This window comes from Jatropha curcas, chromosome 11, assembly GCF_041381405.1.
Source record: "Jatropha curcas cultivar XTBG-Jc1 chromosome 11, XTBG_Jcur_1.0, whole genome shotgun sequence".
Lineage (NCBI taxonomy): Eukaryota > Viridiplantae > Streptophyta > Magnoliopsida > Malpighiales > Euphorbiaceae > Jatropha > Jatropha curcas.
In genome coordinates this window covers 25,234,354-25,250,177 of record NC_143161.1, presented here as the reverse complement: position 1 = coordinate 25,250,177, position 15,824 = coordinate 25,234,354, and the positions used below count along the sequence as shown (strand labels likewise).

Below are 15,824 nucleotides of genomic sequence, written 5' to 3'. Positions count from 1 at the left end.
ACACCCCATAGAAAAAGCAAAAAAATCAAGAATTCAAGTTTGGGAAATAAAGCAAGGAAGAAATTATCAAAAGTATTATGAAGAGTCCTTGCCAAAATTATCTCTAATATTGAGCTAGTGAAGAACTTCAAGTTAAATCTCCCTTTACAAATAAAAATTTGTTTTTAATATAAATGAAAATCTTGATATTATGCATTCTTTGTACTTTTGTCTACCATGTTAACCTTTTTCTTTCAAAGGATCCATTATATCCCTAAAACCCCATTACAACCAAAGTAAAGACCTTTTAATCTTTTAAAATTGTATGTATTTCAATTGTGGAGAAGGGAGACTAATTTTGCTTATGGAAATGTTCAACTTATATTAAAGGTTAAGTACTTTTTCAGGAAATTCATATTCTATTTGTCATAGGTTGAATAATTATTGGTATTGAACATCTTATTAACTTATGTTTAAATTAAGGAATGTGTTTTATTGAAAATTGAATCTTTGCTAGAATATAATTAGCATAGGAAAATACTTGATTTATTCTAATGTTAATGATTTTTGATACTTTTGAAATTATGAAATAATTATCCCCAACCATATTAAGCTAGCTTTGATAGTTTGTTTAGCTTGTAGTCTTCTTTAGTTTTTAGTCTTGTTGCTTGAGGACAAGCAATGGTTTAAGTTTAGGAAATTTTGATACGTGTTATTTTTATAGTATTTTTAATTAGTTTTCATTAGGATTTTTCGTATTTTATTACTTTAATTATTTTTTATTTTAGTTTTATTTCTGTTTTTGTTCAAAGCTTCCTTGAATCATAATTCACTTGATCTTAAGGAAATTTGTAGAGTTTTGGCACAGAAAAGAGCAAAATAAAGCAAAACGCTCAAGCTCTAGCACGCCCTGCTCGTGCACCTCAGCACGCCCGTGCTGGATTCAAGGAAAATCAAGTGGAGACTTAGACTCTAGCACGCCCAAGCCATGCTATTTGGCACGCCCATGCCAAAAGAGGACATCAACCCAAAGGCGTGTTTGCTTAAGCACGGCCCGTGCTGCATCTCATCCTGGAAACTCAGAGCCTAGCATGCCCTAGCCGTGCTATATGGCACGCCCGTGTCACAAATCCTTATCTAGGCATGCCCCTAAGCTCGGCTCGTGCTGAACCTTCCTTAGAACTGAAGCTCCGGCACGCCCTGACCGTGCCGCATAGCACGCATGTGCTTCGAATCATGTGTTGTCTTGAGTCGAGAATGCCAACCAGTCCCTATCACTTACATGGGCCCACCTGAGATATTTTCCTGGCACGCAAATCAAGTTCTACTCCTATTTAGGCGCATGGAAGAGTCTTAATTATGAAGAAACTCAAAGCCTAAACAGTTTCCTACTTCCAAAAAGATTTCTTACTTAATAAGGACTCTATTTCCCAAATGGAGTCAGATTTTCTCCCATGAAAATCTATATATAAATAGAAGTCATTCATTGTAGAGATATCTCGGGTTCTACCATCTTTTTGTTCTATAGTTTTTCTCTTTCTTTAAGTTTTCAAGTGCTCAAGATTTGTGTCAAGATTCAAGGAAGTCGTCCACGTTATTTGTTAACCAGTTTTTATCTCTAAACTCTTAATCTTGTTTTATCTTTCATTATTCAGATTGATTATGGAATTATTATCAAGTTTAATTAAGTTTACTTAATTACTATGTCGAACTAAATTTTCATACTAGAGATTTGATGTAGCTTAATTTCTATTCCAATTTATAATATTAGATTTGCTTTTCCTTGTTCATGATATAATTTATTATTGAACTTAATGCTTCCAGGCAGAGTTTCTCCCCTGGATTGATTTATTTCATTAATCACTATCGGGAGAAAGGTTTTTAATATGAAAAAGGTAGTAAATTACGTAAGAATAATAACTTGATGCGGAAGCTATATGGTTTGACTCGTGGAGGGTTTTCATAAGTTAATGATCTTAGGTTATGAATTCACAAAACAAACCATAAAACTTAATGATTTAATTCATATTTGATTGCGCTATTGGAAGATAGGTAATTAGACTAGGTTAAAATAGCTAACAATACATCAGGAGATCTTGTTAGTGATTTTAGGGTTGTTTCCCCTACTTGAACAATTAAAATTGATTATCAAACTAATAAAATAAATTGGATAGAATTAAGTGAAGTCAAAATCCCTAGTAGTTTTTAATCCCTAATTTCTTTTTGCCAAATATTGTTACTTAATTTCTCCTTGTTCTGTTTTATTTGTTTAATTTAATTTCTTACAATAATTCCCCTTATTGTCATTTAAATAATAGTAGGTTAACATAATTTTAGTACTTGGTATACAATCCCTGTGGATACGATACTCTACTCATTCGATATTACTTGTTGCGATTTCGTACACTTGCGGAAATCACTGTCAAAAAACAATTGCAAGAAGCTCCTTTTTAGCGGTGGCATAATTTAATGCACATCATTCAATGTATGACTAGCATAATAAATGACATGCAACATCTTTTCTTTTCTTTGCCCAAGAATAGCTCCTATAGCATAATCACTAGCATCACACATGAGTTCAAAAGGAAGGCTCCAATCTGGTGTAGCAATGATAGGAGCTGAAATCAATTACTTCTTCAACCTATTAAAAGTATTCAAACATTCTTCGTTAAAATCAAAAGGAACATCTTTAACCAATAAATTACAAAGAGGTTTTGTGATTTTTGAGAAATCCTTGATAAATCTCCTATAGAAACCTGCATGACCAAGAAAACTCCTTACCCCCTTCACTGAATTTGGAGGTGGTAGCTTTTCAATTACCTCTATCTTGGCTTTTTCCACTTCAATCCCCTTTTCTGAGATTTTATGCCCTAAAATAATACCTTCATTAACCATAAAATGACATTTTTCCCAATTTAAAGCAAGGTTCGTGTCCTCACATCGCTGCAGTACTAGAGAAAGGTTATAAAGACAAGAATCAAAAGAAGAACCAAACACAGAAAAATCATCCATAAATACTTCAATGAATTTTTCAACCATGTCAGAAAATATGGATATCATACACCTTTGAAAAGTTACAAGTGCATTACACAACCCAAAAGGCATTCTCCTATAAGCAAAAATATCATAATGGCAAGTGAAAGTAGTCTTCTCTTGATCCTCGGGAGCTATGGGTATTTGAAAATACTCTGAATAACCATCTAGAAAACAATAGTAAGGATATCATGCAAGTCTTTCAAGCATTTGATTAATAAAAGGTAAAGGAAAGTGATCTTTGCGTGTCGCTTTGTTCAACTTTCGAAAATCAATACACACACGCCAACTTGTGATAGTTCTAGTAGGAATCAACTCATTATTTTTATTAGAAATAATTATCATACCTCCTTTCTTTGGAACGACTTGAATGGGGCTTATCCAACTACTATTCGAGATTAGATAGATAATGCCAGCATCCAAAAGTTTAATGATTCTAGCTTTGACTACTTCTTTCATGTTTGGATTTAATCTCCTTTGATGCTCAATTGTAGGCTTGTAGTCTTCTTCCTTCAGAATCTTGTGCATGCACACACTTGGATTGATCCCCTTTAAATTTGAAATCGACCCCCCTAAAGCTTTCTTATGCTTTCCTAAAACCTGCAACAACCTTTTCTCTTGATCAAGTGATAAGTGAGAAGAAATAAGTAGTAAAGGGAGTTCTAATTTTGCCTTAAAGTGAATTCTAATTTGTTCTAGGAATGCCAAGGTTAATGACAAGCTTTTTTGCAAGTGAACGAAATCGCAAACATGTAATAAAGAGTGAGTAGAGTATCGTCCCACGAAGATTATATACCAAGTACTAAATTTGAGTTAACCTATTATTATTTAAACGATAATAAAGAGAATGTATTTGAAAATAAAAATATTAAAGTAAAGACTATAAGAATGAGATCAAGCAAGAAGTTGTTGAAAAGAAATCAAGGTTTAAAAGTTAATAGGGATGTTCACTTCACTTAATTCTATCCAGTTTATCCTATTAGTTTGATAATCAATTTTAATTATTCAAGAAGGAGAAATAACATTAAATTCGCTAATAAGCTCCCTCAATGTTTTATTAGCTATTTTAACCCAATTCAATTACCCATCTCTCAATGGTGCGACCAAACATAAATTAAATCATTAAGTTCTTATGATTATTCAAGAATCTACAAATTAAGACCTTTAATATTATAAAAACCTTCCACGAGTCAAACCATTTAGCTTTCACATCAAGTTGTTATTCCTATGAAATTTATTACCCTGTTCATATAAAAACCCTTCTCTCGATAGTGATTAATGAAATAAATCAATCCATGGGAGAAACTCTGCCTGGAAGCATTAAGATCAGTAATAAACTTTACTTGAATAAAGAAAATCAAATCTAATATTATAGACTGGAGTTGAAATTAAGTTACATCATATCCCTAGTAAAGAGATTTAGTTCGACATAGTAAATAAATCAAACTCAATTAAATTTATAAATAATCCCATAAAGAATAGTAAAAAAAAAAAAAGAGAGAGAGAGTTTAGAAATAAAAATTAGTAAGCGAATGGCTTGAGCAGCTTCCTTGAATCTTGACCAGCTTGAGTGCTTGAAGTCTTAAAGAGAGAGAAAACTATATAGAGAATAATAGAATAAGAGATAAAATATACAATTGATGGAATAGACCCCAGATTATGGCTAGTCTTTCTCTTTATATAGACTTTCTGGAATATCTTCGAATTCGTTTAGGAAAGTGAGTCTCTATTAAGGAAGAAATCTTTTGAAGATAGTAAATTGTTTAGGCCTTGTATTTCTTCCTAACTAAGACTTTCTCAGCATCTAAATAGGGCTCTAGCTTTAATAAGGTACGTCCCACAATATCTTCATGTGGACATCACAGGCTTAATATAAAATTTCGACTCAACTTGAACCATTCAGAGTAGCACGGGGTTGCTGGGCAGCACGCCCTATGTGTGCTACTTGTTGGAAGTCTTTGACAATTGATCTTCTTTTGCATTTTTGGCTGATTTCCTATGAAAATCTTATAAAATTTCTCAAGATTAAGTGAAATATGATTATAAATTAGGTACCCGAACTCTTCTGAAACCCATTTAGAAATTCATTTTTACTACCGAACCTATTCAAACCCAATTACAATTACTCGTTTAAAAAATCCGAACCCGTTTAGCATTAATATTTTTATTTTTAATTTTTTAAAAAATAAAAAGCAAGTAAAAATTATAAAATTATCTATTATGACTTAATAAAAAAAATAATATAATTATTTAATATAATTATAATATTAATTATAACTAAAAAGTGTGTTTGTGTGTGTGTGTGTGTGTATATATATATATATATATATATATATATATATATAATTTGTTCTTTTAAAAAAATAATTATTTTAAAAATTTTTTGAATATTTATTAAACAGGTAGTGGATATCCGAGTCTTTGAATCCAAGCCCGATCCAAACCCAATACGGATAGTAAAAATACTATCTGAATCCATCTCAAACCTATTTATTTACTACTTGAGTCCATTAAAATTGAATGAGATTGGGTCGGATATCATCGAATCAGATAAAATTCCCATCCGTAGAGGGAATGTTATAATGGGCCTAATTAAAACATGAAATACTACCCTAAATTTTTTTACTAGACGGACTTAGATATACAAATTATAGAGTTTGAAAACCTTATGCTAAATTAAAATTTAACTGATTCATTTTTTGCTTTAATTTTGTTTTTCTATTTCATATTGATATTTGTTATTAAATAATGAATTAGTTCTATTTTCACTCATGTATAATTATGTTTATTGCAAGAAAACAACTTTTCTAATAATATATTTTATCTTTTGCTCATATTTTAAAAGGACAAAATAAATTGGTCCTTAAACTATAATTAAATTAATGTGAAAGTACTCTATTTAAAAATTAATTATGAAATCCCTAATTTATAATTTCATTAAATATTTTTTTTTTTTCAAAATAGAGCGAATAAACTATTAACCAACCATAAGTTTTGAGCTCTATGAAAAGTGTTACGAACTAAAGTATTAAAACATTGACAGAAAGGGTCAATGGAATAATAAATTATCCACCTCATAATTGGTTTTTAAAGCAAAATTTGATGTATTAATTAAGTCATTTGTGCAATTTGATAATATTAATTAATGATCTTCGAGATTTACCTCCATCAAACCATTTGATCCTTTCATCTCTAGATTTTTCGGCTAAAATTTTTTAAAAAGACTAAAATACCCTGACACTTAAGAAGAAAATACTAAATTAACCTATGTTATAATACTTTATAAGGGAATTACAGTTAAGTCTTAATAAATTTACAATTAAAACTCTGCAAAAACAATGGATTTTCTTCTTCTTTTTTTTATTTTCTTTTCTAAAATATTCTTACTATTCCTATGGTTTACCTTTATTTCATTAGCTGTAGTTTGTAATGCCATATATAAAATAACTAATTTTCTTGAATATTGATACTTAAAATTAAATGCTTATTATTTTTATTGAAATTAACTCTATGTATATTTTTCTTTTTCATCTTTTTGTAGGTGGCTCAAAACAATAAAGTGATCAAAAATAATTTATTTCTTGTTTGAATATCAAAAAATCAATGTATACTCTGATTCTTAGTTTTTCCTCTACAGTAAATGAAAATTTTAACTGAAGTTGGCCTTTTTATTCTAAGTGTCAGGGTATTTTAGTCTTTTACGAAGATTTTAACACAAAAATCTAAAGAAAATTGACGGAAGGATCAAATAGTTTGATAAAGGTAAATTTCAGAAACTATTAATTAATATTATCAAACTGTAGATATTATTTAGTTAGTTTGATCAAACCTCAACCATGAATTAATTATTTTTCCGTAATTTTATTATAATTTAGGACCAATTTTAATTTTCCCTATCGCAAAACATAACGCCGGTAAACATAACATGTTCCAACCTTATCCTTTTCTTTCCCACATCAGACATCCTCTCTCCTAAGAGTCTGCAGAGGGAGAAGAGAAAGCTAATGGCTTCTATGGAAGGAGCACTGATCAGGCCATCGTTCTCGACATTATCACTCCCTTCCAAGGTAAAACTTCAATCTTCAAAAGTTTCTACAATGCTCACAATTGCTTTTCAGCCAGTAAGAACTAGTATCATTTCTAATCAGATAACAATTATTCAAACCAATTAAACTCTTGCAATTGTAAAAATAATACAATCCAAATAACTAAATTGTTTCGCAGTTATTTGTTTGGCTTTCTGGGTTTTAGTTATCTTTCTCTTTATTGCTCTAATGATTTGTAAATTTTTCTTTTTTTTTTTTTTTTTTTTTTTTTTTTCCTAAGTCATTATGAAATGATAATTTGATGTTTAAAAGATTTATCTGGGTGATTTCTTATATATGACTATGAAAGTATTCATTTACTTAGTTTACTGGTAATGCATTGTGTCACAAGTTAAAATATAATTGCAGCAGCTTTTACATTATATAATTTGTTTTTTTTCTGCTCAGACCAGCATGATATAGTTTCAAACATCCAAAATATAACCCTTTTTTTTATTGCTAACATGGTAAAATTTCTTCAATATGTGAGAATTTGATTTTAATAGTTATGTATTGCGTCTGGTTTGCAGATTGATAGTGTCTTTGAACAAGCCTCAACCTTTACATCTTCACTTATTCCAGTGAAGCAAACCTCCCATTTCCCAGTTTCCAAACAAAATTTCTACCAAAATCAATATTATTTTTCATACTCTAGGCCTGTATATGCAACCTTGAATAGCCCAAGAGGGTTTGGTCCTCCTCCAAAGAAAAGTAAAAGAAGCAAGAAATCAAAGACAGTTTATGATGATGAAAATGATGACGACGAGAATGATGAGGATGATGAAGCAGATGCTGGCATCATACCTGAGGTAGTGACCAACAGGATGATTAGCAGGATGGGGTTTTCAGTGGGAATTCCATTGTTTATCGGTCTGTTGTTCTTTCCATTTTTTTACTATTTGAAAGTTGGTCTAAAGATTGATGTCCCCACATGGGTGCCTTTTATAGTTTCATTCTTTTTCTTTGGTTCTGCTTTGCTGGGTGTAAGTTATGGTATTGTGTCCTCTAGTTGGGATCCATTGAGGGAAGGCTCGCTCTTGGGTTGGAATGAGGCTCAAAAGAACTGGCCTGTCTTTTGGCAGTCTCTTTGGGGTAGATCTGGCAAGAAATAGGGCTTAGGTTTCTCTTGTATGTTTCCCTAATTTGTGTTGACATTTCCTTTCCTCATTTCCTTCTATGTCAACAAGTTCGAATGATAAAGAGAATTTTGATAGCCTTGAGTTTGTAAAATTTTGACAGCCTTCTGTATGTGAATTCTCGTGTTTACACTTCTTGCTCAAATATATAAATAAATTGGCACTGAGTGATTTACTTGACTCTATTGCACAGAATTCTCCATGTCTAACCAACATCTTGTGATCAAAAGTTGCAAATAAATAACTGTGATAGCTTGCCGCTTTCATTCCAAATAAAGTAAATTAAATCAATATTGCTGATGACGGAGCAGGAGCAGTATCACCTCTCAAATTTATAGCCTCAACTCTCCTATTTTCCCTTTTGTGTCCGTTTCTCTTTGCTCACCTTACTGTTAAAGTATTTGATTGCTCAAATTGCTCCTCTTTCAATCTCTCAGCTCTTGTTGAACAAGTTTCCAAGATTAGGTTCTCAAAGTTGACTTAAATTTGCATGTTATATAGCATTAGTAGCATATGAACTTGTAGGAATGCATGAAGTTTAAGGAAAGGGCTCAGCTTTTGATTTGTTTCACTTATTCAGTAAGCTTCTTTTGATTGTTTAATTAATTTGTTTTTGATTTTTTTGCCAGCAATCAAATTTTTTAATTTGTGACATTGTAGGATTGAGTTTGTTGTGAGATGAATCATGTTTGACTTCTGGAATTAGGGTTTGGGGTTTCAAACTTATAATGAGTTTGTAATTTTGGCATGTTGTACAATCAGTGGACCTGATTAAGTGCCAAAGCTAGTTGTTTAATTTTCAGGCAGTTCTTTTTTTTTTTTTTTTTTAATGCAAGTATAATCAAGTGTATTCCTTGCATTTTTTTTATGGGCAAACACTATTATTTGAACAATGATAAAATTTGAACATGAAATTCAAAGAACTGGTTGTCTGGAAAACATTGTCTCTATAAGTTTAGACATAGAATTGTGGTTATATTTGCAAGTTTAGAACAAGCTTAGTGTAGTGGAAGTTTTTGTTTGAGCTATGTACTTTATCAACAACTTGGATCTGCTCAATAATCTAAAAAGGCTCCCTTGGCTTCTCCACAAGTTTGTATTTCCTATTTTTGGTCTTCATTTCAGTCTTTCATCGTTATGCTTCTGGTTCTTATTCCACATATTGGCTATCAGACAGTGATTTCTAATCCATTATCTTTCCTGTACCAAAAGAAGTGCTAGAATTGTGTCTTCAACTAGTGATCAGATTACCAAATTTATAAATATAGACAGAATCTGCAAATACATGTTCTTGTGATGATAAATAATCTCAATTCCATTCCCTTACCTATAAGTTGGTGTTACAGAGAATAAATTCTTAATATGTAAACTCAGAGCCAAACAACCCCATCAAGCTCAAAGACTCAATGTCTTTAGGATGGGGGAGAAAAAAAAACAAGGAAAAGAGGCATTAAAAAAATTGCTCTAAAATTACAACTGACAGAATAGGCAAAAATGGAGACATTTTTGGACATCCCAGTGAACTTTGGCATTACAAAGTGAAGTTGTGGTGAAATGAATCATACTGAGTTAAAAACTAGCAGAGGTGGTGACAAGTCCTTTTTCACTTTAGCAGCAAGATTCTTGCCATTGCTTGGTATGAAACAAAACTGAATAAAAGATCTCTTTTCTTTTCTTTCTTTTTTGGTGAGTTTCTAGGGGATATCCAACTGCACCCTCAATTCATTCACTTCATTTGCTACTTGCTAGCCTTGTAGGTTGTGTAAAAATTGTATTTTACAGGTATTGATTTTGTATTCTCTCTCTGTTCTCTTCCCACCACAGCTTTGCGTGCACTTCCCCAAACTTTTCTCGGCTGCAAAAAGTGAACAAAAAAAATTAAAAAAAAAGGGTTTGAATCAAGTTTTTAAGTTAACTAACAAATGTAATCATGCAACAAAGGAAAAATTATGTTATAGAAGTTGCTAAAAACTTAAAAGATTTACTATTTCTGGACATTGACGAGGATGTGGCTATAAATAAAGCAGAATGGAAACAAATGATTGATATAGCCGATCTCAACTAGTTTGAGATTAAGGTTTAGTGTTCTTCTTGTTGTTGTACTAAAAACTTAAAATTGGGGTCTTCCTATCACTTCATTACACTCTGTATGCATTATAACTCCCAAATTCTAATAAATTATACTATTTTATCTTCATCCTTCGATTAGTCATGAGAATAGGTGAAACACCATTATTACCTGAATCTGACTCGTCGAAGCTCCCTAGTGCCATCAGCTAATTGTCTGATGGTAATGTAAACCCCGGGCTCATCTTGCTCAACCCATTCTGTCTCCAATTCACTTGCATTGCTAACAGAAATAGAAGGCTCATCTCTAGATGATGTAGTTGTTCTTGATGCATCTAAAGAAGACTCGCCTTTTAGACCGCCTGCACCATAGCCACTTGAACCTGCATGGTAATGTTGTTCTGCAAAATCAGATGGAAAGAATCCCTTACTCGCAGGGGGTTTATAGTGGTTTCTTGGTGTATATTGTGGAACCATGGGGCTTTCCCTTGCAGATCCCAGTCTTGTATAAGAAGAGTCTCTTTGCTGATCAAGAAAATAAATTGTTAGAATTTTCTTTTGGATTCTTTGAGGAAAATGTGCATTTTTGAAGGTATTCAACCAACAGAATATTGTTTACCTCATCTTCAGACCTTGGAGGAGTATGAAGTGCTTGACGATTAAATCTCTGCACATTATACAGCTCCATTATTCTGTCATAATTTTCGCCCCACCATTGCTGAGCTTGCCATTTGTTGAACATCTCTCGGCTTCGGAAAAAAAAAAGGCTCAGATAATGTCAGTTTGTGGCTAATATAACCCTTCAAACAAATTTACAAGTTTATAGCTATCATTATATGTATTATGTTAAAGATAGAACTTGTTTGAACTAAAACTGAAACTGTACCAAATCTCAGTTCTAAATTGGATGGAACCTATGAAACAGGAGGTACTGGTTTTTCCAATTCAAAAAAAGAAAAGACAGAAGATAGAGGGGAAAAAGGGAGAAGCGTGAGCATACCTGAAGCGAATGCGCTTTAGATCATTTCCTCCATTAGGAAGAGAGACAAAAGTAATGTGAACTCCTGGCTCTACCTGTGCCATCCACTCCTTATGTTCTTCCTCATCCTCTAACACCACATCACAGACCGACTCTGAGTCAGCAGCTCTTGTGCCGCCGCGATGATGACCGGCACTTGTAAAATCCCATGCAGGTGTAGAGCTACAGCTTCCACCTCCAAAATACGGATATGGAACACCTTCAGAAGCCGTATCAAAGTCAGGGTAAGGTCTATGTCCTTTCTTATAACTGCTTGATCCTCCTGTGCAAGGCTTACATTGCCTACCCGAGAATTTCAATGCCATATCCTTTATCTGAAAATAACATTCATTGCTAATTTCAAACGTAGCGTCGTGCAATCAAATTACTTTTTATTGAACAATAGGAAAAGAATGAATTTCGAAGGCTTTTAATTAGAATATGAATCAAATGGCGATGCAAAAGTTCCTCTACCACGAGAAACGACAATGTAGAAAAGCTCACAAAGAGCCCCTGCAAGCTGTGTGCAAAGTGCAAACAAGAAGTGGGTAAATCTTGCAAGGTAAAACCAGAGTCAAGCCAGTGGTCAACCTAAAAAAATGTGGAGACCAATGACCAGCCCACTAAAATAAGAATTTTCCTTTTTTTCCCTGTACAATATAGTACTTTTAAAGATACAGAGGATCAGACAAGAATTCAATGGTGGGTCAGACCAAAGGACATTCTAATATAAATCACCCAATCTTTTCCAAAGACCCCCACTGTTGGCCTAATCTGAGAATACTTTTGTTACCATTCTGTCCTGCACTTACATTACAATTTGCAGGGTTGAAACCAGTTCACTAAATAGATAATTCCGGTTCAATCGGATTAGAAATTAGGACTAAAATGAATCCTTCTAGTTTCAGTTCGGTTTCGGTCCAATTCGGAAATGGGTGAGTACCAAATCCAATTGGAATATTCAAATTCTACTGCACAGAGAGAGATGAAAATAGTGCAGAAATCCAGGAAATGATTTGACTTGCTAACTGGGACTGTAGAAAAGGGAATTGAAAATATATTTGGAAGGAAATAAAAGATACGAGCACTTGTGAGGCCTTATTTCTTGTTGATGTGCACTGCTACTGCTGCTTTTGGCAGTGGTTATAGCCACTCAGACTACCCAATAAGCCTCACAGCTATACAAGAATCTATAATCAATTTCAAAGCTACTCCTTTTGGTCCTTTGGACTTCAAATAAAATAACCAAAATTTTCTAAAAATATAAAATCAAATTAATTAACAACACGACATGGGTACCATATGCGTCACGTGACGGTCAACCATATCAGTTAGACACAGATTGACCAACAACATCAATCGGTTAACTGTAAAAAACAGATAATACAGAGCACAACACCCAATAATTCCCCCTCTAAATATAGATTATTTAACAATGTTTTTAAAACCCAATTGGATTGGTTGGACTATTTAGTCTAGAACTGTCCCTGATTTCTTCTTCAAATCGGACTAGACCACCGTAAGTCCACAGTTTAACCGGTTTGATCGGATTAATCTGGTCCGATTTTAGAAACACTATGGTTTCCTAAACATGCATAAATTTATAATATTTATACACACTGCAGGTGAAGGGAGCGGAGCAGGAACAGTACATAGAGCAGTAAGACATGTGTAAACGTGAAAGATGCCAAAGGGAGAGCAAGTGTGGTCCTACAGGTGGACCCCACCGTATCGATTGGGAGTGATGATTTTTATTTTTTTGGTAATTAATTAAAAAAAAGCAAAAAAAATAAAAATTAAATAAATATGATAGAATAGACGAAGTAAGGACCTGCGCCGTCAGGCTTTTGACGGCTTCTTTTGTACTTGGCGTTCCACTCCCACGCGCTCCTTCTTCTCCTTCCTCTGCCACTGGTTTTGTACACGCTATGCACGTAAACATCTTCTCCTTCTCTTTATTTCTTTGTATCTCTTTGTTACCTTTCTACCCCTGCTTGTTACATCATATTACACAATTGTAACTTTTTGCAGAATAGGAACAACTGAAAACGACATCTGCTACATACTTACAAGAATCTTGCAACAAAAAAACAATATTCCAGATGGATATAAAACAAATTAACACAAGCAGGATATAAATTTTAAAACAGTTTTCCGGCATTTATCGATTTTATATTAAAATGACCTTCTTTTTTTTTTTTTTTTTTTTTTTACCCAAAAATAATATATTCATCAACCTTTGAAATTACACTTATTTATATAAGATATACTTTATAATAGATAAATTTAAATTACCATTAGAATAAAAGGGTAGATTCTGACAAGGGCAAAATTGGTAAAACAGATATAGAAACATTAGAACATTCTGCATATCTATATACCCTTGATGGAGCAGACAATATTTGTGCGTGTCCTAATTCTAGTCCTAGGACACATAAATATAAGCATATATACACGTAATAAAACAATAAAATTTTCTACTTGAATTGATTTTTAAAAAGAAAAAGAGCAAAAGGGTCAAACAGTCCGTGTTTGTTTCCCGAGAAAACAAAAGAGAAAAAACGCACCAACAACCCATATTCATTCGAAGGAATTTGATGCCTTGAAAGCAAAGAAAACCCGACAGAATCAATCAAAAAGAAACGAAATGTGGGTTTTAGAGAAAGACAAAAGAAAAAGATTAAACAAAAAAGAAAGAGAGAAACTCGGGATCGGAGAAGAATGGACCAACAAAAAAGAAAACAATTACAACTTGAATATTAGTAACTTTGAGTCAATGATGGAAAAGAGCAACAATGGCCAAATGGGACATAGCCATTTCGAAAGTGGGTCTAATAAGAGACTCTGCCTGCCTATGTGTGTAAATGCTTTAATAATTTATATGTACAAACCCAATAAAGAATAACAGCCGAAGTTTCTGACAGATTCAATAAATTAAAAGAACAAAGAATCAATGAAAATATTGATCATTTGCCTTTTTTTAATTGTTTTATTTCCTTCAAAAATCATGAAAAAAATCCAAAAAAAAATGATGGACCAATCAAGAAAAAGAAAAGGAAAAACAAGAAATGGAAAAGAAAGATGAAAGCGTTGTTTGAATGGACAAGGAGACAAGAGTAGGGAATAATATTAGGAAGAGAAGAGCAAGCACTGATAGATTCTGTTTCAATTGGATCATTATTATTTTGAAAACGACTTATCCAAAGCAAACAACACACCCAAAAATCCTTTTATCTATTTAGTCTGTAACTCATGAATTCTCGAGCCCTTTCCTTGTTTCAATTCCCACCAAATCAGCTGCAGTGAAGAGATCTAAATCAAGAGTAAAATCAATTTAAAAACGATAAGGAAATGCAGAGCTTATCAGAAATCTTAAATGGGTGTCTGCCAAAATCTTTTTCTTAAAAAAAAAACGGAAAATTAAAGAAAGAAAGAAATGAAATACAGAATTAAAGTGATGCTCTGTTTGCTTGCCGAGAAAGTTGAAAGAAAAAGTTTTAAGCAACAGAGAAAGAGAAGGAGAAAGAGAGAGATTGAAACTCTTTTTCTTTAGCAACTCCTCATCTATTGACTAAAAAAGCATTCTAAGCAAAGAGAAAAAGAAAAAAAAAAAGGAAAGTAATGCTGTGTTTGGCTGGTGAGAAAATGAAGGAAAAAGCTAAAAAAGATAAATTTACCAGATAAAGAAATAGAAACTCCTGCCTTAATAAACTTCCCATTTAATCAAAACTGATAAATATATACACAAAATGCAAAGAAAAGCAGCAAGTAAGAGTAAGCCCACCTTGATTAGCTCAAGCCCCTTTTTACTAAAAAAAAAACAGAGCATAAAATCTCCTCTAAACCTTCATCTAATAAATTCGCTCTTCAATGCCACACCGAAATCGCTATCAAATCGAATCCCTTTAATTTCGCCGATTACCAGAAGTAAGCGGTGGCGATATATCGGCGAAATGTATTAAAAATGGAATGTTTCGGATTTGGAGAGTCTCGGCTTGACGTTTGAACAGGCTAGCTTTAAATGGAGAAAACTTAGAGAGACAAGGAAAAAAGAACAATTTGGGATCCTCTTATTTATATAGGGAGATAGACTTGACGGCTTCCAAGTATCGCCGTTAGTTAACGGTGAGTTATTTTTGGATTGTAATGTGTAAGAACATAGACATAGACAGAAGGTTGAAGAGGCCGTTAAGGAACATAGGAGCCCACATGTCCAGGTAATGTAGGGGAAGGATCTCTTACGTGTATAGAAAGTAGGCGACGTTGCATAGTGTGATTGAGGAGTTGACGAAAGGCCTTGTTTTATCTTAACATCTTTTTGATAGCTTACGTTTATTGATTTTTTGAAATATGATACACTTTTTTTAGTTTTTACCGTTTTAAATAATTTATTTTAATGGTAAACTGTAATTTTTGGAATCAAATATAATTTCTAGATTGGAATGCAAAAAGATATTAAATTTAAAAAATTTACAATCTAATGTACAGAGAGTAAAGTGAATATAT

At 32.7% G+C, this 15,824-nt stretch overlaps 2 protein-coding genes across 4 annotated transcripts; one reads left to right on the top strand and one right to left on the bottom strand.

Annotated features, from left to right (window-relative positions):
• Positions 1 to 6,915: 6,915 nt before the first annotated feature.
• PAM68 (PAM68-like protein (DUF3464)) lies at positions 6,916 to 8,413 on the top strand. The gene is made up of 2 exons (XM_089716532.1): positions 6,916 to 7,079; positions 7,628 to 8,413. The coding sequence occupies exons 1-2, from the start codon at positions 7,017 to 7,019 to the stop codon at positions 8,207 to 8,209; spliced, it is 645 nt and encodes a 214-aa protein (XP_089572658.1). The 5' UTR covers positions 6,916 to 7,016; the 3' UTR covers positions 8,210 to 8,413.
• Positions 8,414 to 9,521: 1,108 nt separating this feature from the next.
• Positions 9,522 to 15,370, bottom strand: BRX (DZC (Disease resistance/zinc finger/chromosome condensation-like region) domain containing protein). Of its 3 annotated transcripts, none has more exons than XM_089716529.1 (6): positions 15,103 to 15,370; positions 13,150 to 13,308; positions 11,301 to 11,653; positions 10,920 to 11,049; positions 10,473 to 10,825; positions 9,522 to 10,088 (listed from the first exon to the last, which is right to left on the bottom strand). In XM_089716529.1, exons 2-6 carry the CDS (start codon positions 13,258 to 13,260, stop codon positions 10,010 to 10,012), a joined length of 1,026 nt encoding a protein of 341 aa, XP_089572655.1. In that variant the 5' UTR covers positions 13,261 to 13,308; positions 15,103 to 15,370; the 3' UTR covers positions 9,522 to 10,009. The 3 variants fall into 3 exon arrangements, with proteins under 3 accessions (XP_089572655.1, XP_089572656.1, XP_089572657.1); XM_089716530.1 differs by lacking the exon at positions 15,103 to 15,370 and adding an exon at positions 14,537 to 14,895; XM_089716531.1 differs by lacking the exon at positions 15,103 to 15,370 and adding an exon at positions 13,886 to 14,511.
• Positions 15,371 to 15,824: the final 454 nt, after the last annotated feature.

What these genes read in the sequence shown, in the direction of transcription:
- BRX (XM_089716529.1), bottom strand. Translation starts at nt 13,260, where the DNA reads ATGTTTACGTGCATAGCGTGTACAAAACCAGTGGCAGAGGAAGGAGAA. An exon ending in CTCCAAGGTCTGAAGATGAG is followed by an intron (nt 10,826 to 10,919) that starts GTAAACAATATT and finishes TTTCTTGATCAG; the next exon opens with CAAAGAGACTCTTCTTATAC. An exon ending in CTTCGACGAGTCAGATTCAG is followed by an intron (nt 10,089 to 10,472) that starts GTAATAATGGTG and finishes CACTTTTTGCAG; the next exon opens with CCGAGAAAAGTTTGGGGAAG.
- PAM68 (XM_089716532.1), top strand. Translation starts at nt 7,017, where the DNA reads ATGGCTTCTATGGAAGGAGCACTGATCAGGCCATCGTTCTCGACATTA. An exon ending in CATTATCACTCCCTTCCAAG is followed by an intron (nt 7,080 to 7,627) that starts GTAAAACTTCAA and finishes TCTGGTTTGCAG; the next exon opens with ATTGATAGTGTCTTTGAACA.